Here is a 27,171-nt window from a genome sequence, read left to right as displayed (position 1 = left end):
TGGTGTACGGCTCCATCACTTCCCCTGCAACTCTGCTCTCCTGCTTCCCAGTGACGAGCTTGGGGGATCCATTCATGAAGCCTGGACAGTAGTAAGGAGCAGTTCAACTATAGGGTGAGCATGTGCAGAATAGTGGTAGAATGTGCCTTTGGACATTTAAAAGCTCGCTGGCCCTGTTGGTCAGACCTCAGCATAACCAGCATTCCCATTGTTATTGCTGTGTGCTGTGTGTTCCATAATATCTGTGAGAGTAAGGTGGAGACGTTTATAGCAGGGTGAGAGGTTGAGGCAAATCGCCTGGCATCCGATTTTGAGCAGCCAGACACCAGGGTGATTAGAAGAGCACAGCAAGGTGTGCTTGCACATCAGAGAGGCTTTGAAAACCAGTGTCATGACTGGCCAGGCTTTGGTGTGACAGTTGTGTGTGTTTCTCCTTGATGCAAACCCGCCCCCTTTGTTGATTTTAATTCCCTGTAAGCCAACCACCCTCCCTCCTTTGAAATAAATAACTATTGTTTTGAAGCCATGCATTCTTTCTTTATTAATTTTTTAAAAATGAGATAACGGACAAGGTAGCCCAGGTGGGGTGGGGGAGGAGGGAAGGACAAGGCCACATTGCTTATTGTAGTCACATTAAAAATCAAACTGTTTGAATGACAGCCTTCTGTTTCTTGGGCCATCCTCTGGAGTGGAGTGCCTGGGTGCCCGGAGCCTCCCTGCCCACATTCTTGGGCATCTGGATGAGGAGGCTATGGAACATGGGGAGGAGAGTAGGCAGTTATACAGTGGATGCAGTGGGGGTCTGTGCTCTTGTTGGCTTTCCTGCAGCTCCAACAGATGCTTCATCATGTCTGTTTGCTCCCCCAACAGACTCTTCATCATGTCCATTTGCTCCCTCATTAGCCTCAGCATTGCATCCTGCCTCCACTCTTCGTGGTCACTTAATTCTTTCCTGGCCTCTGCCACTGAATGCCTCCATGCATTAAGCTGTGCCCTATCAGGGTGGGAGGACTGCATAAGCTCGGAAATCATGTCATTGCGAGTACATTTTTTTCGCCTTCTAATCTGTGATAACCTCAGGGATGGAGATGATAGGGGGAGGGAAGAAACAAACAAACCATCTATGATTCTGGGGAGACTGCATGGTCACCTGTGCTGCTGAGTTCGCCATGCTGACCAAATAGGAAATGAAATTCAAAAGTTCCTGGGGCTTTTCCTGTGTACCTGGCTAGTGCATTGGAGTTCAAAGTGCTGTCCAGAACGGTCACAATGGAGCACTCTGGGATAGCTCCTGGAGGCCAAAACCGTCAATTTGCGTCTGCACCACCCTAAATTCAACCCAGCAAAGTTGATTTTAGCGCTACTCCCCTCACCAGGGAGGAGTACAGAAGTTGATTTTAAGGGCCCTTTAGGTCGACGGAATGGGGTTGGTAGGTTGATTTTTGAATTGACTGGTGTCGTGGATTCCGTGGGCAGAGAGAAAGGGAGGAATGATTTGGGGCGTCTGCCCTCCCTTTTTATATTCTTTCCCTTCTTTGAGAAGCATTTCCAGCTGAGGTTCAGGAGACACAAAGTCTCTGTGGCTGGGAACTCCAAACTGTTTCTTTTAACTTATAGATTTTTCACCCATGTCCCTTTTTCTGACAATGAATAGTCACTTAAACAAGTGATAGCACATTTGGTCTGTTTATACCTGGCTGAGGTGTCAGCTTTTCTTTTGTCCCTGAAGAACTGTTTTGGTTGCTCCCAAGACTTGGATTATGTCTTAGTAACACCATACAGTGCAACTTATAAATTCACATACAGCATTGCCACACATTTTATCAGAACGATATTGACCAGCGAGTTATGAGTTTTCAAATGATACCACACAAGGCATACTTTTACCAAGATTATCACAATAGCATGTAAGGAGTGAATACGGGGGTACAGACTGTCACAGCCTCCTCTAAGATGAGGGCCTTAGCTATTGAGCTATGAGATATAGACTCCAAAGCCAGAAACTATAATTGCAATCATCTAGTCTGTCCTCCTGTCTAACACAGGCCGTAGAGCTTCCCCCAAATAATTCCTACAGCATATCTTTTAGAAAAACATCCAATCTTAATTTAAAAATAGTCAGTGATGGGAGAATCCACCACAGCCCTTGGTAAGTTGTTCAAAAGGTTAATTACCCTCACTGTCAAAAATGTATTCCTTATTTCCTGTCTGAATTTTTCTAGTTTCAACTTCCAGGCATTGGACGATGTTATACCTTTCTCTGCTAGCTAGAGTAAAGAGCCTATTATTAAATATTTGTTCCCCAAGTAGATACTTGAGTGGTAAGTGGTAGTCAAGCTGCTCCTTAATATTCTCTTTATCATCTCCCTCTATAAAGCATGATTTCTAATCCTTTAATCATGCTCACGGCTCTTCTCTGAACCCTCTCCAATTTAGCAACATTTTTCTTGAATTGTAGGCATCAGAAGTGGACACAGTACTCTAGTAGCGGTCTCCCCTATGTCAAATCATAGTGGTGTTTGACTAATATATGCAGGTTAACATATATAAAATCATATTAATAATGTGTATTAGAAACACCATATATATATATATATATGCATTAAACACCAATAACATTAAACACAAATATTGTAACAATGATATAGCCTAAACGACCCTAAACTATAATCCTGTTCACTTATGCTAAATATCTCATAACTCTTTGCATTTATGGTGTAAGCATTTGGCACAAGCAGATAGGAAATCAAAGTCAAGATACATTCATTCTAAGTCTTAGTACAATCTAGGAACGTACCTTCACAGATCTGTACCTGGAAGGTATGTTTTCAAAACAAAGGTAAAGGATACACAATGGTACCAGAAAAACAAGGTAAAAAGCTGATTGGTTAAATCTAGTTTCAGATGACTTATATGGTACCTTTTACTGGTAAAGAAATAAGATATAAAGAGATGGCTTTAGGGATGTAACTTTGAGGAGCACACCTTCTGTGTAAAGTGAATATAACATCGCTACACTGGACGGCTCCTCAGAGACTGGTATCGTATAGAATCTTTTCTTGTACCATACTAATAAAACCTGACTGATGTTGGTAGTTTGGTCTCTTGAGTATATTTCATAATGAACCAAAGTGTGGTCGAGCAATTGACTATATAATTTATCAACAAGGTAAAATAACTTTTCTACTCCTACTAAAGATTCCCATTTATGCATCCCAGGATCACGTTAGTTCTTTTGGCCACAGAGTCACATGTTAAGAGCTCATGTTCAGCTGATTATCCACCACAACCCCTCAATCTTTTTCAGAGTCACTGCTTCCCAGGATAGAGTCCCTCATTCTGTAAGTATGGCCTATATTCTTTGTTTGTAGATGTTTACATTTAGACTATTAAAACACATAGTGTTTGCTCACACCCAGTTTACCAAGTGATCCAGATCACTCTGAATCAGTGACTTGTCGTCATCATTATTTACTAATTCCCCAATTTTTGAGTCATCTGCAAACTTTATCAATGATGATATTAAATAGTGTAGGGACAAGAACTAATCCCCGTAGGACCCCACTGGAAACACACTATATTAATGATCAACAAAGAGTCCTGTGGCACCTTAAAGCCTAACTGATGTATTGGAGCATAAGCTTTCATGAGTGAATACCCACTTCATAAGACACATGTAATGGAAATTTCCAGAAGCAGGTATAAATATGTAGGCAAGAATCAGTCTGGAGATAATGAGGTTAGTTCAATCACAGAAGCCATCATATCAACACTGATACCTTTATCAACCAAACTTGTAATCTCATCAAAAAAAGATAGCAAATTAGTTTGACAGGATCTATTTTCCATAAACCCATGTTGGTTTCCATTAATTACATGACCCTCCTCTGACTATTTATTTATTGAGTTCTTATCTTTTCTGAGATCAATGTCAGACTGACAGGCTTATAATTATCTGGGTCACCCCATTTATCCTTTTAAAAAATTGGCACATTAACTTTTTTCCTGTTTTCAGGAACTTTCACAGATCTCCAATACTTACTGAAAATCAACATTAATGGGCCAGCAAGCTCCTCAGCCAGCTTTGTTAAAATTCTTACACGAAAATTATCTGAACCTGTTGATTTAAAAATGTCTAGTAACTTCTGTTTAACATCCTCCAAGAATACAAGTGGACTGGGAAGCGTGTTATCACCATATGATGAGACTATATCATCTGTATTTTCCCCAAATGCAGAACTAAAATATTTATTGAGCACGTCTGCCTTTTCTGCATTATTATTGATAATTCTACAATTTCTATCTAGTAATGGACCAATAACATTGCCAGGATTCCTTTTGTTCTTAATATATTTTAAAAACTCCTTGTTGTCCTTAACTCTGCTGGCCTTAGAGGTCTCCTTGTGTCCCTTGGCTTCCCTTATCAATTTTCTACAATTCATAACTTTTGATTTATATTAATTACTATCAACTTCTCCTTTCTTCCATTTGTTAATTTTAAAAAAATGCTTAGCTGCCTTCACTTTCCCACTAAATCAGCAAAGCCTTCTTCCTTAGTTGTAGAATTATGGCTTTCCGGGCATCTGGTAAGGTGTTCTTAAATGATTCTCAATTATCATTCACATTTTTCTGATTTAAATTTTTTCTGCCAGCTGATTTGGCTAGAATTATTTCAGCTTTGTGAAATTGATCCTATTAAAGCACCAAATATATATACTACTGTCCTGGACTTTACTGTGCTTGCCCACTTTGACAGGGGACAAAGTTACCATTAATTTTTAGTTTTGTGATCAGTTCCTCTTTATATGTTAGGACAAGTTCTAATAAAGAACTCCCCCATGGTGACTGCAATACTTTTTGATTGGGGAAATTTTCGTCTCTAATGTTTAGAAATTCCAAGGATGTTTTGGTACTGACAGAATGAGACCTTCAGCATATGTCACTCAAACTTAGGACCTCCATAATCATGTAGCTTTTTCCCTATACATAATAGATAGGTGCTTAAGGAGGCTGTCATCCTGTTCCCTACTGTGATTTGGTGAGCTGTAGCAGACATCAAGTAATACTCCAGCTTTATTTGTTAGAACATTCATCCACAAGCATTCAAGATCATTTTCTTCTGAGTTATCAGTGACTCAGAAACAGGTAATGCGATTTTTGACAAAGTGCCACTCCACCTTCCATTCTGCCCACTCAATCTTGTCTAAATAGGTAATAAACATTTCAGTGGCGTGAATAATCTCATTAGTTTTCAGTAATACCAACTAGATGGAATTTGTGCTCATAAACGAGCAATTCCAATTCTTCTTCAAGTGATTGTTCATGTGCATTCCACAATAAGTGTGCGTGCTTGCCATGTGCACTGGTGCTGGAAGTTTTTCCCCTAGCAGAACCTGTAGGGGAGCGCCCCTAGCGATCCCTGGAGTGGTGCCTCTATGGCATGGTATAAAGGACACTGTGTGCTCCCCCCACCCTCAGTTCCTTCTTGCCGCCAGTGAAGGTGCATTGGAACTGCTCTGCTTCAGCTTGGCCACAGCTTCCCTCTTGAATTCTTGTTCGTTCATAGTTATTAGTACCTGTAGTTAAAGTAGTTTAGTTTAGTGTTCATTTAGTGCACCCGGGTTGGGGCATGCCCCATGTCCTGGGCTTTAAGTCATGTGAAACTTGCAGGCGGCTGATGCCAGTGAGTGATCCACACGCAAACTGTTTACACTGTTTGGGGGAAACCCATCTCAGTGATTGCTGCAAGATTTGCAGATCATTCAAGCCTCAGATGAAGAAGGAAAAGGACATTTGGCTCCAAGCCATTCTGATGGAGTCAGCGTTGACCCCGACTCCAGTGCGCCACTCCAAGTTGGCACCGAGCACTGCAGTGTTGGTGCGTGGCGACCCTTCAGTGCCTTCCACCAGCCAGCACCACTCCCCAATCTGCAGGACACTGCAAAAAGGCTAAGAAGAGGTATTCTCTGCTGAGACACTGGAGCAAGACCAGAGGAGAGACTAGACCCATGTTGGGCAATTCTCAATCCCCGTCAGCCTCCAGGCCTTCAACTCAGGTTGAGCTGAGTTGCCTGACCCACTCTGTGCTGACCTCCCCGGAAGTCCAGATACCCTCCATGCCAGAGGCCCTGCAAGTGGCCTGGGACGTTATGTTTCTGCCGGTACCAGGGGCACCACCACTATTGGTTTCTTGGTCCAGAGGCAAGCCACTGCTTGGATCTCTGCAGTTGCCACCTGGTCAGTACCGTTCTCGGTCTAGGGAATGTTCCCGATGCCGTTCACGGCTCAGCGACTGCTCCGTGCACAGGCCACGCTGGTCCCCATCGACCCCACCAGTTGTCTGACTGGGTACCGACTAGCATGGGTTCCAGGCACCACTCCACCTCAAGGGACCATAGACCTCGTGTTGAGAGTGTACTCCATCAGGACCGGGCCAGACACCACTTCTGCAGTCCCAGGTGTCGATTGCCGGCACCTTGTTGTCATGGATCTGCCCATGAGAGCCCATCGTGGAGCAGCTGCTACCGACAGTACTCCTGCTCCTCCACATTGGGATCACGGTCTCGTGGTCTGCACCGTTCCTGATGCATCCGCTCCTCAAGGTCCTGGGACAACGGCAGGTCATATGCCAGCCTGGCCTTCCTTTGTAGTTGTCAGTTGATGGGACAGGCTAGTCAGGCTGAACAGCCTGCTCCGCCGGCGCCACAGCAGGTGCAGTGGCACCAGGGTCCTTGGCCAGCACCATGGTACCAATTGGCCCCATGGCCCCTGATGCAGCCCCTGGTGGTGAAGGGCTCAGTGGCCGGAGCGTCAAAGAGACCATCGGCCTCCCTATCTCAGCGTCCCAGGAAGGAGTCAGTGGGGTGTTCATCTCCAGTTCTGCGCCTGGAGGGCGACCAAGTGGTGGAACCTCCGGCACCAGTGGGTTCACAGAGTACCACACCCCCATCCTCATCCTCCCCTGATGAGGCAACTATGGCCCCTCCTCTACCTGTTGCTCAGGAGGACTCTAAGGCCCACCAGGAACTGTTGAAAAGGGTGGCATCAAGCCTCAACCTTCAAGCCGACCAGGTGGAGGAACCCTCAGACTCCGTCTTCGATATCCTCTTGGCCTCGGCACCGGGCAGGGTGGCCCTCCCACTCCACGAAGGGGTGGCAAAGATTTTGAATGACTTGTGGCAAACCCTGGCTTCCTTGCCCCCAATCTCTAAAAGGGCAGATCAGAAATACTTTGTGCCCGCCAAGGGGCATGAATACCTGTACATCCACCCTGCCCCCAACTCCTTAGTGGTCAAGTCGGTCAACTACAGGGAGAGGCAGGGCCAACCATCCCCTACTCCAAAAAATAAAGACTCAAGGAGTCTGGACCTGTTTGGGAGAGAGGTTTATTTGTCCTCAAGTTTCCAGTTAAGGGTGGCAAACCACCAAGCCCTCCTGGGGAGGTACAAGTTCAATTTGTGGGGCTCTCTGCCCAAATTTGAGGACTCCCTCCAAGAGCGTGACAAGAAGGAGTTCAAGGCTCTGGTGGAGGAGGGTACAGCGGCTGCTAGGGTAACCCTTCAGGCACTGTCGGATGCCGTGAATACGGCTGCAAGGTCTATGGCCTCCGTGGTGTCCTTGAGGAGGGCATTGTGGCTCCTGCTGTCTGGGCAGTCCAACGAGGCACAGAAATCCTGATAGGATCTTCTGTTCGTTGGCAAGGCCCTGTTTGCTGAACAGACAGATGTAAAATTGCATGGCCTGAAAGATTCCTGCACAATGCTTAAGACCCTTGGCCTCTATCTCCCAGCTCTGGCCACAACCAAGTTTAAGGCACAGCAGGCTCCCACCCAGGCCACTATAAATATGAGTCCCCTTATAATAAGTTAAAGGACTATAAGAAAGGCCCGCAGAGGCAGTCATGATCTGCCCCCCAGTCTGGGCCTTCCAAGGGCAAACAGGCGGGAAAACATCAGTTTTGATGGGACGCCTGGAGGCAACTTACCAGTTCATACCAGGGATCCACCCGCAATAAAGCTTTCCTTCTCTAACTGGTTCTGTGCTTTTCTCCCGGAGTGGTCACCGCTGACCTCAGACTGATGGGTCCTCAACACTATCTCCTGGGGCTACACCCTCCAGTTTACCTCTACCCTGCCCCTGTCCCTCCTGGGGGACCCCTCTCTCGAGGCCCTGCTCAAGCAGGAGGTGGGGTAGCTCCTTGGCCTAGGAGCAGTGGAAGTGGTGCCAGTGGAGTTCAGACACATTTCCTTATCCCGAAGGCCAAAGTGGGGTTCTGACCCATCCTGGACCTGCGAGGCCTGAACCAGTAAACGGTAAAGCTCAAGTTTTGTATGGTCTCTCTGGCCTCCATCATCCCCTCCCTGGACCCTGGGGACTGGTACGCTGCCCTCGATCTGCAGGACGTGTACTTCCACATTCATATATTCAAGGGGCACAGACGTTTCCTCCATTTCACGATTGGGCAGGAACACTACCAATCTATGGTCCTCCCGTTTGGCCTGTCCACTGCTCCCAGTGTATTCACAAAGTGCATGTCTGTGGTGGGCAGCCTACCTCAGATGTTGTGGGGTTCAGATCTTCCCCTATCTTGACGACTGGCTGATCAAGGGCGGCTCCAGGTCGCAGGTGCGGGATCACATGGTGCTCCTCCTGTCCATGTGCGCCACTCTGGGCCTGTTGGTAAATGACACCAAGTCCACATTAGTCCTGGTGCAGTGCATAGCGTTTATTGGGGCAGTCCTGGATGCGACATCAGACAGGACTTCCCTCCCACTGGACAGATTCGAGACCCTAAAAGGGCTCATCGACACAGTCACAAGGTCCCCTGTGAGCACAGCCAGAGCGTGCCTCCAGCTCCTGGGTCACATGTCGACATGCACATATGTGGTTCGCCATGCCAGACTCAGGATGAGGCCCCTCCAGCTCTGGTTGGCCTCGGTCTTCTCCCAGTCCAGAGACAGTATGGACAAAGTCCTCACTGCACCTCAACTGGTGATACCTCTCTACAATGGTGATCCTCCCTGGGGAGCGTGCTCCACAGGGTCCCATTCAGGGGCAGGCTCCCATCAGTGGAGCTGGTGTCTGATGTGTCGGACCTGGGATAGGGAGCCCATGTGGGGAACGTTCAGAGCCAAGGTCTGTGGTCCCCACAGTACCTTGCCCTGCATATAAACATCAAGGAGCTCAGGACGGTCCGTCTGGCGTGCGTGGCCTTCCGCTCACACCTGGAGGGCAGAGTGTTCAGGGTTTTCATGAACAACATGGCCGCGATGTTTTACATCAACAGGCAAGGCAGGGCCCACTCCTCTGCCCTCTGTCAGGAAGCCTTCGGACTGTGTATAGCCCACAATATTTGGCTACAAGCCCACCACTTACCGGGCACCTGGAACTCGCGGGCGGATCACCTGAGCTGATACTTCTCCTCTCTGTACAAGTGATCACTACACCCAGAGGTGGTGCACAGGATTTTCCAAAAGTGGGGCACTCCCCAGGTGGACCTGTTCATGACATGGCAGAACTGCTGGAGTCCCCCCTTCTGCTCTGGGAGGTTTGGGCATGGGCGCCATCTCCGATGCCTTCCTCCTGTCCTGGTTGGACCAGCTTCTCTATGCCTTCCCCCAAATCCTGCTGATGGTCAAGGTCTTGGAGAAGATAAAGACAGATATTTGTACAGGACTCTCACGAGCCTGGCTGTAGCCCCATCCTGCCCGGATCTGCTCTTCCAGGACCAGGGCCACCACCTCCACCCCAACCTAGCGGCACTCCACCACATGGCGTGGCTGCTTAATTGTTAGGCTGGGAGGAAAGAACGTGCTCGGAAGGGGTTCTCCTGGAAAGCAGACAGCCCTCCACATATCAGGCCTACCTGGCAAAGTGGTCTCGGTTTTCCCAGTGGGCAGCTGATCGGGGCGTGTCACCTATGGCTGCTCTGATCCAGGTCATTTTAGACTACCTCCTTCAGCTTAGAGCCCAGGGCCTAGTGTCAAGGTGCACTTGGCGGCCATATCAGCCTTCCACTCACCTGTGCAGAGCCACACAGTATTCTCCCATGCTATGACTGGCCGATTCCTCCAGGGATTGGATCGTCTTTTCCTGTATGTTAGGCCCCCAGTCCCGCAGTGGGACCTGAACTTGGTGCTGGCCTGGTTGATGGGTCCCCCGTTTGAGCCGCTAACCACATGTTCCTGGTTGCACCTCTTGTGGAAGGCAGCCTTCCTGGTGGCGATCACATTAGCTAGACGGGTCTTGGAGCTTAGGACCCTGACCTCTGAGCCCCTATACATGGTGTTCCACAAGGATAAGGTCCAGCTCCAACTGCATCCTTCGTTCCTCCCCAAGGTGGTCTCCACCTACCACATGGGTCAGGACATCTTCCTGCCGGTGCTCTGTCCCAAGCCCCATGCGTCCAGTGAGGAGCGCCACCTCCACATACTGGAAGTGAGATGGGCTCTGGCTTGCAAGTCCTTGCAGCTGTTCATCGCCTCGGCTGAGCGCATGAGAGGTTGGCCGATTTTCACTCAGCAGCTCTCCAACTGGATCACTTCATGTATTCGTACCTGTTACGACCTGGAGGAAGTCCTCCCTATGGCCAATTGTGAGGGCACTCTAGACTAGAGTGCAAGCCTCGTCGGCTGCCTTTTTATCCCATGTTCCCATTCAGGACATTTGCCGGGCTGCCACATGGTCTTCAGTTCACACGTTCGCATTATGCGATCGTCTCCCAAACCAGGGAGGATGCCGGGTTCGGCAGGGCTGTACTCCGTCCGGAGAGTCTCTGAACTCCTACCCACCTCCAACAGATATAGGTTGGAATCACCTATTGTGGAATGCACATGAGCAATCACTCAAAGAAGAAAAGACGGTTAGCTTTTCCGTAACTAGTGTTCTTCGAGATGTGTTGCTCATGTTCATTCCACATCCCTCCCTCCTTCCTCTCTGTCAGAGTTGTCTGGCAATACACAAATGCAAGAAGCCTGGGACACAAGCAGGGAGAACTGGAAGTCCTGGCACAGTCAAGGAATTATGATGTGATTGGAATAACAGAGACTTGGTGGGATAACTCACATGACTGAAGTACTGTCATGGATGGATATAAACTGTTCAGAAAGGACAGGCAGGGCAGAAAACATGGGGGAGTTGCATTGTATGTAAGAGAGCAATATGACTGCTCAGAGCTCCGATATGAAACTGCAGAAAAACCTGAGAATCTCTGGATTAAATTTAGAAGTGTGAGCAACAAGGGTGATGTCATGGTAGGGGTCTGCTGTAAACCAACAGACCAGGGGGGTGAGGTAGAAGAGGCTTTCTTCTGGCAACTAACAGAAGTTACTAGATCACAGGCCCTGGTTCTCTTGGGAGACTTCAATCACCCTGATATCTGCTGGGAGAGCAATACAGCGGTACACAGATAATCCAGGAAGTTTTTGGAAAATGGAGTGGACAATTTCCTGGTACAAGTGCTGGAGGAACCAACTAGGGACAGAGCTCTTCTTGACCTGCTGCTCACAAACAGGGAAGAATTAGTAGGGGAAGCAAAAGTGGATGAGAACAGTGACCATGAGATGGTCAAATTCAGGATCCTGACACAAGGAAGAAAGGAGAGCAGCAGAATACGGACCCTGGACTTCAGAAAAGCAGACTTTGACTCCCTCAGGGAACTGATGGGCAGGATCCCCTGGGAGAACAACATGAGAGGGAAAGGAGTCCAGGAGAGCTGGCTGTATTTTAAAGAATCCTTATTGAGGTTGCAGGAAAAAAAACCATCCCGATGTGTAAAAAGAAGAGTAAATATGGCAGGCAACCAGCTTGGCTTAACAGTGAAATCCTTGCTGATCTTATACACAAAAAATAAGCTTACAAGAACTGGAAGATTGGAGAAATGACTAGAGAGGAGTATAACAATATTGCTCAGGCGTGCAGGAGTGAAATCAGGAAGGCCAAATCACACTTGGAGTTGCAGCTAGCAAGAGATGTTAAGAGTAACAAGAAGGGTTTCTTCAGGTATGTTAGTAACAAGAAGAAGGTCAAGGAAAGTGTGGGCCCCTTACTGAATGAAGGAGGCAACCTAGTGACAGAGGATGTGGAAAAAGCTAATGTACTCAATGCTTTTTTTGCCTCTGTCTTCACGAACAAGGTCAGCTCCCAGACTGCTGCACTGGGTAGCACAGCATGTAGAGAATTGGGCCAAATGAAATCTGATGAGGTTCAACAAGGACAGGTGCAGAGTCCTGCACTTAGGACAGAAGAATCCTATGCACTCCTACAGACTAGGGACCAAATGGCTAGGCAGCAGTTCTGCAGAAAAGGACGTAGGGGTTACAGTGGATGAGAAGCTGGATATGAGTCAACAGTGTGCCCTTGTTGCCCAGAAGGCTAACGGCGTTCTGGGCTATATAAGTAGGGGCATTGCTAGTAGATCAAGGGGTGTGATCATTCCCCTCTATTCGACATGGGTGAGGCCTCATCTGGAGTACTATGTCCAGTTTTGGGCCCCACACTACAAGAAGGATGTGGAAAAATTGGAAAGAGTCCAGCGGAGGGCAACAAAAATGATTAGGGGGCTAGAGTACATGACTTATGAGGAGAGGCTGAGGGAACTGGGATTGTTTAGTCTGCAGAAGAGAAGAATGACTGGTTGTTAGATTACTCCCCTAGGCTGCGGGAGACTTATGGTCCAGTCTTCCTACTCCAGTGGCTTGAATTATTTAATCCAAAGTGCAGCAACTTCAACAGGAGAGACTGAGGGAGACCCACATCAGAATATCCTATAGCTCTTCATTCACAGAATAAGAAACCTGAGCACCAATACAGGTTTTGTGAATCCCAGTGAATTTCTAGGTGCTTAAAAGTGAGGTATAGTTGTGCACAGCATCACAGTGCCTAAATGCTTTGTGAATCTCACGCTCTGTCCCTCAGGTCCCCAGCTATCAAATGGAAGAATAATACTGACCTATCTCACAGGGATGCTGTGAGGTAAAAATACATTTTAAAAGATTGTGAAGTCCTCAGATGCTATTGTAATAAGGTCACATAACTACTTTAGATAGAAAACATAATAGCTAACATATTGAAACACAATCTGTTTTTCTAGTCTAGACATGGATGTACATGTTAGATACAGCTTGCAGGGGAGAGGCTTAAGGTGATGGCTGACAACCACACAGGTGTGAGATCCTTGACAATTGGTTTCCCATTGTCAAGCTGTGCAGTGCACTCTACTCTGCCCCCATTCTCACATTCATCCACTTATCAGTTAGTTGCTCTAAGAATCACCTATATGCCTTCTTCCACATGGTCCACTATGCATGGTCGAGCCTTCCTGAGCTCATCCTCCAAGCCTTAACCTGTTCACATATAAGTCCTTCGTAAACACCTATTTCTGTTGTTACCCAAAATTAATCTCATTGATTTGTATAGAAAATCCATTTTATAGTTGCCCTTCTTTGAAGTATGTTTACTTTGCTGTTTGTCCATCAACGAACTTTTCAAGGCAGGCGTCACCACTTCCAGAAAATGCATCTGATGAAGTGGATATTCACCCACAAAAGCTCATGCTCCAAAACGTCTGTTAGTCTATAAGGTGCCACAGGATTCTTTGTTGCTTCCTAGGTAACTCATTCCAGTGCTTCTCCACCCTACTAGTGAAATAGTTTTTCCTAGTATCCAACCTAAACCTCCCCCACTGCAACTGGAGACCATTGCTCCGTGTTCTGTCATCTGCTACCACTGAGAACAGCCGAGCTCCATCTTCTTTGGAACCCGCCTTCAGACAGTTGAAGGCAGCTATCAAATCCCCCCTACTCTTCTCTTCTTCAGACTAAACAAGCCCAGTTCCCTCAGCTTCATAAATCATGTGCCCCACCCCATAATCATTTTCGTTGCTCTCCGCTGGACTCTCTCCAATTTGTCCATATCCTTTCTGTAGTGGGGCACCCAAAACTGGATGCAGTACTCCAGATGTGGCCTCACTAGTGTGGAATAGAGGGGAATAATCACTTCCCTTGATCTGCTGGCAGTGCTACTACCAATGCAGCCCAAAATGCCGTTAGCCTTCTTGGCAACAAGGGCACACTGTTGACTCATATCTAGCTTCTCATCCACTGTAATCCCCAGGTCCTTTTCTACAGAACTGCCACTTAGCCAGTCAGTCCCCAACCTGTAGCAGTGCATGGGATTCTTCCATCCTAAGTGCAGGACTTTGCACTTGTCCGTGTTGAACCTCATCAGATTTCTTTTGGCCCAATCCTCCAATTTGTCTAGGTCACTCTGGACCCTATTCATACCCTCCAGCTTATCTACCTCTCCCCTCAGCTTAGTGTCATCTGGAAACTTGCTGAGGGTGCAATCCATCCTGTTATCCAGATCATTAATGAAGATGCTAAACAAAACTGGCCCTAGGACCAACCCTTTGGGCACTCCGCTTGATACCACTGCCAACCGATGGATTATATCCTCCATCTGTTTACCTCACTGGGGCTAAATGTCAACAAGGAAAAATTCACTTTGGCCTTGACTGAGACCAGGGAGTTCATTGGGGCCATATTAAATTCCAAATGATGATAGGTCAGAGCATTTTGGACATTTCCCAGAACATTAATGAGATGTGCCTCAAAGTCATGTGACACATGGCAGCATGCGCTTTGTTACACAGCATGCTATACTTTGCTTTTAGCCTCTGCAAGGGTAGTTGAGATCAGCATATCTACCAAACAGACACAGCATAAACCTGTTGGTCACAGTTGCTCTAGAAGTCCTATTCTCATTAAATTGCAAGACAGAACCACTTCAGCTGTGCAATGGAATTCCTTTCTTGGTGCCTCTTCCTACCTGGGTTTTGTTGATGGATGTCTACACAGAAGCATGGGAAGCTCGTCTTGACCAGCTCAGGATTCAATTATTATGATCTCCATGGAAAGCCATGCTACTTATAAATGTCCTGGAGCTCAGAGCCATATGATTGGCATGCAAAACCTTTCTACTCCTTTTCCAAGGCCTCACCATTCAAATGCTGACAGATAACATCACTGCAACAAACGTGGTCAGGGAGGGGACACATTTCTCCCTTTCTCCCCCAACACACAGTGTGTCAAGAGACAACACAACTTTGGAACTGGTGCATACTTCACCATTTTACACCAGTAGCCCGCTGTCTGCTTGGGCAACAAAACCACCTGGTGGATCAACTCAGCAAGGATTTTTCAGTGAATCACAAATGGTCCCTCAGTGACTCAGTCCTCCATGACATCATCTTCAGGCGGGTTTCTCTATTTGCTATACACCTCGAAAACAAATGTCAGACATTTTTCTCCAGAGGGGGCACAAGCCTGGGTTCGCTAACAGAAGCTTTTCTTCTCCTGTGGGCACCAGGACTATTCTGTGCCTTCCCACGGATTTTTCTGATACCCAGAGTTTTTAGAAAACTACAACAGAATGCAGGCCACGTGATCATGGTAGCCCCAGCATGGACCTGGCAGTTTTGGTTCTCCATCCTGGTAAATCTATCAGCCTGTTTGTCAATTGCCTTACACCTTCTCTTCCCACAACTAAGGCCAGATCCTTCAACCAGCTCCAGCAGGACCACCCAGGTGGTGGCTGGATGACTTCATTAGAGAGAAGCTGCTCATCTGAATTCAAAAACATCTTGTTACAAAGCAGAAAAATCTTCAGTCAGAATGACCTACAGTGCTAAATGGAGGAGATTTTCTATCGTGGGGGTTCAGCAGCAGCTTTTGCCATTGGCAACCTCAATCCTGACTGTTTTGAACTTTTTGCTTACCCTGAAGCACTCTAGACTTCGACAGTTCAATCAGGGTACATTTAACAATGATATCAGCAAATAACCCTCCAGTTCAGAGTTACACTATATTTACACATCCCCTGATGGGGAGATTTTTTTAAGGGTTTCACCCATGTCTTCCCATCTATTGGTTAGCTTCCCTCTTCCTGTGAATTCAACTTAGTTGTCATTCAGTTAATAGGACCCAACCCCCTTTGTACTCATGACAACCTGCTTTCTTTACTACCTGTCAATAAAAATGGCCTTTCTGATGGCTACTACTTCAGTTAGGAGAGCGGCAGAAATTCAGGCCCTTATGCCGATCCCACTTTACACCATATTTCATAAAGACAAGGTCAAACTTAGGCCATACCCCAAGTTCCTTCTTAACATAGGCTTGGATTTTCACCTCAGTCATATCTATCTATCTACTAGTTTTTCCCCAAAACCTCATTCCACCCCAGGCAAAACAAGACTTCATACCCTAGACTTGATGAGGCTTTATCCTTTCATTTGGAAGTCATTTAGATCCTTTCCCAGACTGTTTGTGGCTTTCACAAAAAAGGTTACAGGGCAACCTATTTCCACCCAGAAGTTATCTAAATGGGTTTCAGATTGTATTAAGAATTGCTGTCAGATAGCTAAGAAGTATTATCCAAGTTACGTTAGAACCCATTCCACTAAGGCTCAGGCAGTCTCTGCTGCTTGCTTGGGTAATATACTAATATCTGAAATATGCAGGTGAAACCTGTAACTCTGTTAATACATTTACTTCCCATTATTCCCTGGTACAGACTTCCAGATTGAATAGCCAACTCTGATAGCGCAGTCCTGCAGTCACTCTTTAAGTAGGACGTCTCTTTCCACCTCCAGGCTTGAGATAACTGTTTGCTAGTCACCAAGAGTGGAAGCTGTATGGGCATTCACTCAAAGAAAGAATGGTTACGTTACAATAACTGTGGTTCTTCGAGATATGTTGACCCATAAAATTCCATGGCCTACTTTTCTTCCCTAAGGACTAATTCAGAGTCTTATCCATATGGGATTCTTACTGGTAAAGAAGTGAATTGCAGTTGAGGCTCCTTTATACCCTCAGCTATTGTGGTTGTGAGGTTATGCAAGTGCACACATGGCCCCAGTGGAATTGCTATTCAAAAATAATCTGATCTCACATGAATGAGATGCATGCATACCTAGAATGGAATCTGTATGGTCAACACATCTTGAAGAACCACAGTCATAGGTGCCAACTCTGTGGGTGCTCTGGGGCTGGAGCACCCACAGGGAAAAATTAGCGGGTGCTCCGCACCAACTAGCAGCCAAGCTCCCCCATCCTTGCCTCCTTCTCCCCCCTCTGAGCACACCATGTCCCTGCTCCTTCCCCTCCCTCCCAGCGCTTCCCAACCCCTTGCCACCTAACAGCTTCTTGGCAGCGCTTAGGACTTTCCGGGATGGCAGGGGAGGAGCAGGGATGCAGGGGGGCAGGTGCAGGAACTTGGGGGAAGGGGGTGGAATGGGGGCAGGAAAGGGGCGGGACTGGGTGGGAAAAGGCAGGGTGGGGCAGGGACTTCGGGGCAGAATGAGGGTGGGACGAGGGTGGTGCAGGGGCTGGGCTAGGGGCGGGGATGGGGGAGGGGTGTCAAGCACCCACTGGGCAGAGAAGTCGGCACCTATGACCACAGTTACTATAGGGTAAGTAACCATTCTTTCCTCCTATATCCCTTTTCATGGTGGTTAATCGGCCAATGGATCAAATAGTTACACAAGACTTGCAGCTGATGTGCTCTTAAACCTGCTCTCCATGGTAGAATGAATGGTTTCTCCATATAGCTGTATAAACCCTTGCACATTTTCTCAAATCCTAACGTCAACCCAGCACAATACAACTGTACCCTTCTGCTGCGTTCAAGGCTTTTTGTGCCATGTCAGAGGATCAGGAATTATAAAAGTACTTGACTATGTATTTGTTGCCCACTGTAAAACATTCCGTCTGTAATGTTATCACTGCTTTGAAATTCAATTTGCAGTATATTTGTTGTGTTGTACAAGTTGTTAATGAAGTATCACCTTTGATATTGTATATTATTTTTGTACAGCTGATGGGAAGTTTTTGGCATCTATTGGGTTAGATGATAATCACACCATTGTATTTTGGGATTGGAAAAAAGGAGAAAAGATCGCCACAACAAGGTAAGAATATTTCCAAGTGGAAACATGCACTGTGATGATCACTGCCTATTTCTGATCACCATTTTACATTGCTCTGTATAATATTAACTAAAAAAATTAAGATATTGTTTACAATAAAAAAATCACATCTCACTGAAAACAGAGTAATGTTTCAGAAGAACATATCTAGGTAAAAAACATTAGGATATATAGTTTAAAATTGTTAAATTCTGTAAACTGTTTCTAACCGGGAACTCCCTATCCTTTCTGTGAAGATTGCTGCATTGGAATCTTAATTAAAAAAAGAATAACCTTTTATAGGGCTCATGTAACATTTTATTTAATTTTTTTTCATTCTTTCATCCTTTGACCCAGGATTGTCAAAATCATTTAAGTCAAAAAATATTATATTTTCCCTTATATAATGGATGGTATTCTGGATTGAAGATTCTCTCTCAGCGTACATATGCTGCTTTATTTCAAATGAGGGGAGGTGGTTCCTGTAATATAAACAGATTTTTCCAGGCCTATTGGTACTGCCAGGTCACCTGTCTCCCTGCTGAATCAGCAGTTTCTGCAGTATTTGTCCCTTTGCATCACTATCAGGAAGCTTAGCTGCTAACTCAGTGGTGGTTAAGAAACTTTTGTAACTGCTTGAAACAGATAGTATGAATAGAATTGGTCTGCAGGTCACATGTCTGATAGATTTTTTTAAATTTTAAAATATTGAATACCAGTTGCTTCTTTTTATTAAAATAGTTTTGTTCGTAGCAAGATTCAGACAAAAGTGTTAAAAATTTATAGCAAACTAAAGAAAGAGACAAAATCTTGCTCCCTCTCTCCCCACACTCTTCAAGGAAGTATTCTCTGTCAGCTTCTCATAATACACAAATTATTTCTTTGGTAATCTTTTACTCTTCCTTATATAGTAAATGTTAAGGGTTCATGAAATTTTTTAACTTTGAATAAGGGGTATCCCACCTGAAAAGGTTTGAGAAATACTTTTCCATACCATATGAAAGCTGGGATGCCAAGTTACTCATTGGGGTATAAAGAATTGATTTCTGTCTGTAATGGTTCACCAGAGAATCGTTGTTAAAATCAAGACGGTCATCAGAATTATATGATTTTTTTTAAGGTCTGATATTTTGGACCTATCTAGAACAAATTACGTGGTCATTCTAGAAAGCTGAGAATCCCTGTGTTAAAGTACTAATAGTATAAAGCAGTGGCTCTCAAACTTTTTTTACTGGTGACCCCTTTCACATAGCAAGCCTGTGAGTGTGACCCTCTTATAAATTAAAAACACTTTTTTATATATTTAACACCATTATAAATGCTGGAGGCACAGCAGAATGTGGAGTGGAGGTTGACAGCTCACGACCCCCCATGTAATAACCTGGCGACCTCCTGAAGGGTCCCAACCCCTAGTTTGAGAACCCCTAGTATAAAGTATCAGTTTCTACCCTTGATGATTGACAACACATTGAATTTAGAAATTATCATTAGTGCCCATCTAGCATTGCTTTTTTTGCACAGGTCCAAAACTGAGCATAGAAGATCCCAGAACTCAAACAACTGTAACTGTAATTACCTGGGAATGGGCTTGAAAACTTAATTTGCTGGTAGTTAAACTATCCTCTGAAATATAATTTTAGTTTTTATCCTTCTAATTATTCTTTTATTTTGTGTCATCCTATTTCACATTTCCTAGTCCTCCTTGCCGGATTTGTTTAAATATTTTAAAATGCCTACGTATCTGTCTGTTTATACATCCTTTACATCTTTGCTTAATTGAACTGACTTTTGTTGCCTATTTCCTTGCTCTAAGCCTTAACTAGACTCAAAGTCAATTTTTCCACCTACACTGTCTGAATTATTTACCACTTTGCTATAGCCTGTTTCCTATATTGTAGGATACTGTAGAGGAGTTACTGCCTCACAGCACTTCCTCGTGGCCCTAGGACAGCCCTTCACACAGCACCTCACCTCTCTTTTTGCATCCCCAAATAAACTCCATGCAGGGTTTTCCCAGTCCAGTCATTACAGCTCTCCTTATGGTCTGATTTATTAACTTAAAGTTCAAAGTTAAAAACAAAGTCTTTCCTCCAATCTAATACAGCCCAAACTCCCCCACTCTGGTCAGAGTCCTTCTTGCCTTAGAAGGCTGTGCTCAGCCCTTCCTAGCTGGAGCAATTCCTCTGGTCTCAGGGTCTTCTATGTAGGAGCCTTTCTCAGTCTCACACAATCTCCTAATCTTCCTCCCCAGCTGCAGCCGCCTTCTTTTCTTTATCAGAAACTGTCTCATTCTCTACAGGTGGAGCTCATTCTGTAATCAGGGTTGGCTTGGCTCCAGCTCCTCAGCCCAAAGGCAAGCCACCCTGTTACAGCTTCATTCTGCCAATCCTCATTCTGGCAGAAAAATGCATAATGAGATCCAATGATGGGAAGTTAAAGCTAGCCAAATTCAGAATACTGAGGTGCCAACTTTTTAAAGCAAGGTTAATTAACCATTGGCACAACTTATTCAGGGATGTGGAGGATTCTCAGTCACTTACAGATTTTAAGTCAAGGCTGGATATCTTTCTGAAAGACAAGCTGTATGTAGTTCAAACGTTGTGGATTTGATGCAGAAATTATTGGGTGACATTCTTTTGCTTGTATTATGGAGGAGGTCAGACTAGATTATCATAATGATCTCTTCTAGCTAGACAAGACAGACTAAGCATGGGAGGGAAAACAGAGGAATAGAGAAGTGAAGTGATTTGCCCAAAGTCATGGAGCTAGTCAGTGTCAGAGCTATGAATAGAATTTTGGCCTCCTAGCTCCCAGTTGAGTGTTCTGTCCACTGCACTACAGTTGCAATTCAATTATTTTAACTAGCAAGTATTTTTTATAATTTTAAAAAATGTGTAAATGACTTAGGTGGTTTAAAAAAAAATTATTCCATATCCTTATTGATAGTTTTTCTCCATCAAGAGCATACACTAGTTTGTGATTATACAGCTTCCTGTAAGAGATGGTCTGTTTTATAAATTTGCATTTTTTAAAAAGAGCATGGAAGCAATTATTTTGAAAAATATACACATAGAGGGCAAAATTAATCCTCCTTTTGCATGTGCTCACTTTCTCAACCCCTCTTCCCTCACTCTTTTCTGTAACATTGGCACACACACAAAGCCTGAGAAAATACAGTGGGAGAATTATGCTTGGGTCAGCGATCACAGAAACCAACCCCAACCTGTAGTAGGGCATACAACAGTTCCATAGCCTTTTCTAGTCCTTGGGCTGGTACAGGGCCCCAAAATACATGTGAATCCACCACTAGTATCTGTTTAGTTTCTCAGAGTTAATGTTATTAGTTCCTCAAGCGCTAGCTTGTATACATATTCCACAGTTGATGAGTGCACATCCAGTGTGTATCCATCAGAGAACTTTCCAATCAACAGTATCCAATAGGGCAGTGCAGGCATCACCTCCTTTCTTCCAGAGCTGCCTCATCACATGCAAGTTCCTTCTACCACTTGTGGTAAATGTCAAAGCAACTCTTTGGATCTTACCTCCACTTCAGCATTGTAGTTAGTGAGCAGTGTCGGTTTAGTTAGGGAGGCCTATGGGACCCTGTGGGTACTGGCCACCATGGCTGACCACAGCAAATCCCTAAGCTTTAAGAACTTTCCATTCTGTGAAGCAATTATGCCTCTGAATGATGGACACACAAGGTGCCTGTTCTGCTTCATTAAGAGTCATGCCCTGGAACACTGTGAAATCTGCAAGTTCTTCTCAAAGCTGACCCACTGCTTGAGAGAAGCACATCTAAGGGCTTTCATCATTCAGCAGGTGATGAGGCTGGACTCTGACCATGGGTTCTAGGCATCTGTGTCTTTGAGGGACTGGAGGTCATCAAAAAGTGCCCTGGCATTGACTTCTAAACTAGCTGCGGGGTCAGTCAGACCTGTGACTTCCTTATCTGGGAAGCACAGAGACTGATCAGACTTGGAGTTCAGGTTTTCAAATGAGAAGAGGCAAAGGTCACCTCCCCTGATCTGTCTTCAAGGCTGTATAAGGCTACCAAGCTGTTGAATATTAAGGGTGCCTCACAATTTAGGAAAAGTTCCCTGAGCACTGGAGCAGGTACCCACCAAATAGACTTGGCTGCAATAGAGGCCCTACCCAACAGTCATGTCTGTATTAACCTGCAGGTTCTCAGAGGCAACTAAACAGTTTCAACTCATCATCACGTTGGAAAACTCTGAAGTCCTCTTTAACTAGCTCTGTCAACCATTACCACTGAGTCAACACCACCATTAATCGTACAAATCTGAAGAAAGTAAATTACTTTATATACCTTGGCAGTACCATCTCAAGTGATGGTTCCCTGGATCAAGAAATATCACACAGAATACAAAAGGCAAGCCAGGCTTTCAGAAGACTTCACTATAGGATACTCAACTAGCATACCATCAAACTGTCAACAAAACTGGTGATATACAATGCAGCAGTGATAGCATCTCTTTTATAAAGTTGTGAAATGTGGAAAGCTTACTGCAGACATATCAGGCAACTTGAAATATGTCATATGCGTGATCTTTGCTCTATCTTGAAGGTCTGCTGACAAGATATCCATACTTGAAAGAGCAAAAATAACCAGCATTGAGGTAATGATTATCAAAACACAGCTTAAATAGATAGGTTATGGTACCAGAATGATTGATGATAGACTCCCCAAAAAGTCCCCTATGGTGAGCTGAAACTTGGAGAATGCATGAAAGGTGGTCAACATAAATGCTTCAAAGACACCCCTAAGCAGAAGCTCAACTCATGTAGCATAAATATTGATACCTTTTAAGACACAGGCAAGGACAGACCAGAATGAAGAGCAACTATCAATACAGGTTTTAAACACTTTGAGAAAGACAGCCATGAAAACTGATTGAAAAAAGGGCCAAGCATAATGTCAAGTCTTCAATGGGAGCCTACACATTCCTATGTGACATCCATTCACGACCTTGCTCCTTGCAGATGGAACTATACAGTTACAAGAGAACACGTGAGATTCTGTGACATTATCATTGGCTATGACAGACAGCCATACATAGATTCATAGATTCATAGACCTTAGGACTGGAAGGGACCTCGAGAGTCATCAAGTCCAGTCCCCTGCCTTCATGGCAGGACCAAATACTGTCTAGCCTCCTTGGTACCAAGACAGTCGGAATGATCATTGGCTAGTGTGGTAGAGCCTGTCTCCAGTAAGGACCATGCTCTTGTTTTAGGCACAAGTACCTGTGTCATCACTGTTGCACTGATCTGTAAGTGCTCCACCACTTCAGGCTGCATCGTTAGGGCTGACAGCCCCACAGTCCAGATTTCCGGACCCAGTGACTTTAAGGTTTCCACCTTCTAGTCAGGTTCTCTCTCTGTCACCAGATGAGCACCACCCTTCCTGGAGGACTATGCTCTTTTGTCTTCTAACTTGCTGGAGAGCCAACAGCCATCCCTGGCCAGTTGACAGTTTCAGTGTTGCCCAGGGTGCTGAGAGGAATATACTTATGGCAGAGGGTGGCTCACAGTACCAATCTATCACAGTATCAGGACCGCTGGTACTAAACACTGTGCCTACCCTATGTGATTGTGACATGTGGCACATGTAGGCCCCTTTGGGACCAGCGTAGTACTTGGTCCCAGCCTCTATGGCACTTTCAAGGCTCAAACTGTCCCCATGCACCAGAGGCTGTCTTCATTCCCTGTGTTTCCCCAGGACCAGAGCCAGGCATGAGTGGCTCCAGTACAGCATATCTAGGGTGAAGGGCAGATGATACTAGCCATGACCTCATCATCGCTAGATGATGCCCTAGCACTGGCTACTCCCCAGGACTACAAGATGTTCCAAGACCTCATGAGATGGGTAGTAGTAGTCTTGGAGATAGCTACTGAGGAGGTATGGGACTTGCCACACAAGCTCCTTGATATCCTACACTCGTTGGGACCAGGATGCATAGCAATTCCAATCAATGTGGGGCTATTGGCAGACACCAGCTTCATTGGCACCAATATCAAAATGAACAGATAGATGATACCAAGTCCCAGCAACCGAATATAAACAGTTTTATTTCTGCCTGTAACCAGGCTCCCTGGTGGTAATGGCGGCCAATGAGAAAACCCATCAGGGACACCAGAAATAGAATCCTAAAGGCAAAGCACAAAGTACCTTGACCTGCTGGGCTGAAAATCCTACTCTACTTTGAGCCTCCAAATGAGGATCTCAAACTACCAGGTGATCTTGGCAGACTACAACTACATCAACAGGCGCATTTTACAGAGGTTTATTGACAGGCTGCCACAAGATTACAGGGATGATTTCCAGAGTATCCTTGTGGAAGGACATATGGTGGCCAGAAGCACACTGCAGGCAGCCTTGGATGCAGCAGACATGGCCTTCAGAACAAAGGCAACAATGACTATGATGCACCACCTAAGGACCTGCTATTCAGGGTCTGCTCAGTCTTCTTTGAGAAGATCATTTGGCAGAGATCCCTCAAGGATTTTAGGGCTACGTTAGAGAAAGCAATTCAGGCCCCAACTTTATCAGCAGCAGCCACTGTTCTCTAGTATAGGCAACCTATGCCCTCGAGACTCAGGCAGAGGTCTTTGAAAAGAAAGCTAATTGGTGGGGGGGTCTACCTCTCATCCACATCACCCAGACATAGCAAGACCATGTGCAGGGCAGCAGAGGTTGCATACATCAGCCCTGAGACTCTGGAAGTTTGTAACAAAGGACTATAATCAAACAGCAGCTACACCACAAACTGAGACATTGGGTGGGTTAGGAAGTGGCCATGGGGAAGGTGAACAGAAGGGTAGACTTGCCCTCACTGTCACACATTCAGGTCCATGGGCCAGGACCAGCGCCCAGGATTTCTTATCCAGCTCAGATTCCCCTACATCTAGCCCTAGGATGGGAAGGTCTAGGGAGCTACCAATAAGAAAGAGAAAATATATATAAATCCATGGTATGCCCATATCTTGAATACTGCGTGCAGGTCTGGTTATCCCATCTCAAAAAAGAATATATTGAAATTGGAAAAGGTACAGAAAAGGGCAACAAAAATGATTAGAGATATGGAACAGCTTCCATATGAGGAGACTTTTCAGCTTGCAAAAGAGATAACTAAGGGGAGATATGATAGAAGTCTATAAAATCATGACTGATATGGAGAAAGTAAATAAGGAGGTATTATTTACTCCTTTTCATAACACAAGAACTAGGGGTCATCAAATGAAATTAATAGGCAGCAGGTTTAAAACAAGCAAAAGAAAGTATTTATTCACACAGCGCACAGTCAACCTGTGGAACTCTTTGCCAGAGGATATTCTGAAGGCCAAGACTATAACAGTTCAGAAAAGAACTAGATAAGTTCATGGAAGATAGGTTCATCAATGGCTATTAGCTAGGATGTGCAGGGAGAAAAACCATGCTCTGAAGTATCCCTATCCTCTGTTAGCCAGATGCTGGGAATGGGCCACAGGAGATGGATCACTTGATTATTACCTGTTTTGTTCACTCCCTCTGAAGCACCTGGCATTCGCCACTCTCAGAAAACAGGTTACTGGGCTAAATGGACCATTGGTCTGACCCAGTCTGGCTGTTCTTATGTTCTTAAGAAAACTAACCAAGCTGAATCCTGTTGAGGGGGTCCCTAACACACCGAACTGAAAGAGACACTAAAGCAGCAGGGCCTGATTATGAGGCCTGCTGATTGGATAGACCACCCTGCAACAGTATCGGTTGCATCTGAAGCACTCTGGGTTCTTGCAAAGCTTGCTACAGGTTCATCTGGCAGCTGTTTCAATTATCCACCCACCAACTGACCAATCCTTAGTCTTTTCCCACCTATGACAAAGAGGTTACTAAAAGGCATCTTATGGATGTCTCACCAGTATGATGTCATGGGCTCTCCCAGTAGCAAAGGAACTAGGTGTGGTGAAGTGACTTCAACTTTGCTGGAATGCAGGAGGAGAGAAAGGTTGCCTGCGCCATCACAGTGGATACTTCTGACTAGAAGACTCTCTGATGCATGCACACTAAATGTGCATTCACCAGCTGTGGAATATATATACAAACTATGCATCTTGAAGAACATGAGGTACTGTATGGGTAAGTAATCTCTTTATCCAAAATGTTAATTGTTTGCAGTTGGTTTGTAGAAAATTGTAAAAAATATTCAAAAATGTATAAAATTATTTATTTAAATATGTTCAGTCATTTTTTATCATCTCTTTGTTTATTGCAGGGGCCATAAAGATAAAATATTTGTAGTGAAGTGTAACCCACATCATGTAGACAAACTAGTCACAGTTGGGATGAAACATATCAAATTTTGGCAACAAGCAGGTACTGTACTGGGTTAATAGTTTAATGCATTTGTATATCAGGAGTCTTAGTCTATCTGAAGTTTCTAGTAATCAAAATACAGTAGAATTGCAAAATCTACTTCTGGATCTGCAAATGACACCATGTTCCTGCCCTTCTCTTTGGAAGCCATTTCCAACTAATAGCTGTATTAACTCTAATCATAATGCTAAAGAGAGTCCAGTGAACATGCCTCTTTGGTTCTCAGAAAAGATGCATTCCTATGACTTGGCTGAGTCATTTGGCCAGATGCAGAGACAAGAGGTGTGACAGTTCCCATTGGGAAGCCAGCTGGTAGTTATGAGACTTAATGATCTCAAGCTGGACTGCTAAAAATGGTAGTGTTTGAATTGCAGCTACTGTTGTAATACTTCTGTAATCCTCATGTGTTCCAGACAGAATTTGCTTTAGTCATCAGAAAGACATAGCAGCCTTGACTCAAGTTGCCAGACTGGACTGAACAGCTGGTTTGTGAGTGGCCTCAAAACACCTACTGCCTGGAAAAAAATGGAGACCAATTATTTAGCATAAGTTGTGATGATTTACATTTATCCTATGGGCAAAAATATTTCTATCGCCATGTCATGATATTGTTTCATAGTAATACAGTATCATGACTACGTATGACACGCACAGAGGATTTTTACCAGCTTATATTCAGTTAAGAACATTTGTTACACTCTGCAAACTATTAAGCAAGTCTTGCAGACTGGGAGTTACAATGGTCGCTTGCTGGTGGATTCTCTGCAGCTTGAGGTCTTCAAATCAATTTTGAGGATTTCAATAACTCGGTCCTGGGTTAGGGGTTGTTATA

The 27,171-nt window shown here is 45.0% G+C and overlaps 2 protein-coding genes across 4 annotated transcripts in view; both read left to right on the top strand.

Moving 5' to 3' along the window:
* The window catches only part of RPS27A (ribosomal protein S27a), a 391,102-nt gene that overhangs the window by 57,925 nt on the left and 306,006 nt on the right, over positions 1-27,171 (top strand). The window lies entirely within an intron of this gene.
* The window catches only part of EML6 (EMAP like 6), a 371,399-nt gene that overhangs the window by 261,396 nt on the left and 82,832 nt on the right, over positions 1-27,171 (top strand). For all 3 annotated transcript variants that reach the window (XM_050951702.1, XM_050951703.1, XM_050951704.1), the window contains 2 exons: positions 17,872-17,965; positions 26,239-26,339. In XM_050951702.1, coding sequence (XP_050807659.1) covers positions 17,872-17,965; positions 26,239-26,339 — 195 coding nt within the window. The remainder of the gene's footprint in view (positions 1-17,871; positions 17,966-26,238; positions 26,340-27,171) is intronic.

Source organism: Gopherus flavomarginatus, chromosome 4 (assembly GCF_025201925.1).
Source record: "Gopherus flavomarginatus isolate rGopFla2 chromosome 4, rGopFla2.mat.asm, whole genome shotgun sequence".
Lineage (NCBI taxonomy): Eukaryota > Metazoa > Chordata > Testudines > Testudinidae > Gopherus > Gopherus flavomarginatus.
Note: the sequence above shows the minus strand (reverse complement) of the source record. Positions and strands in the feature narration are given on the sequence as shown.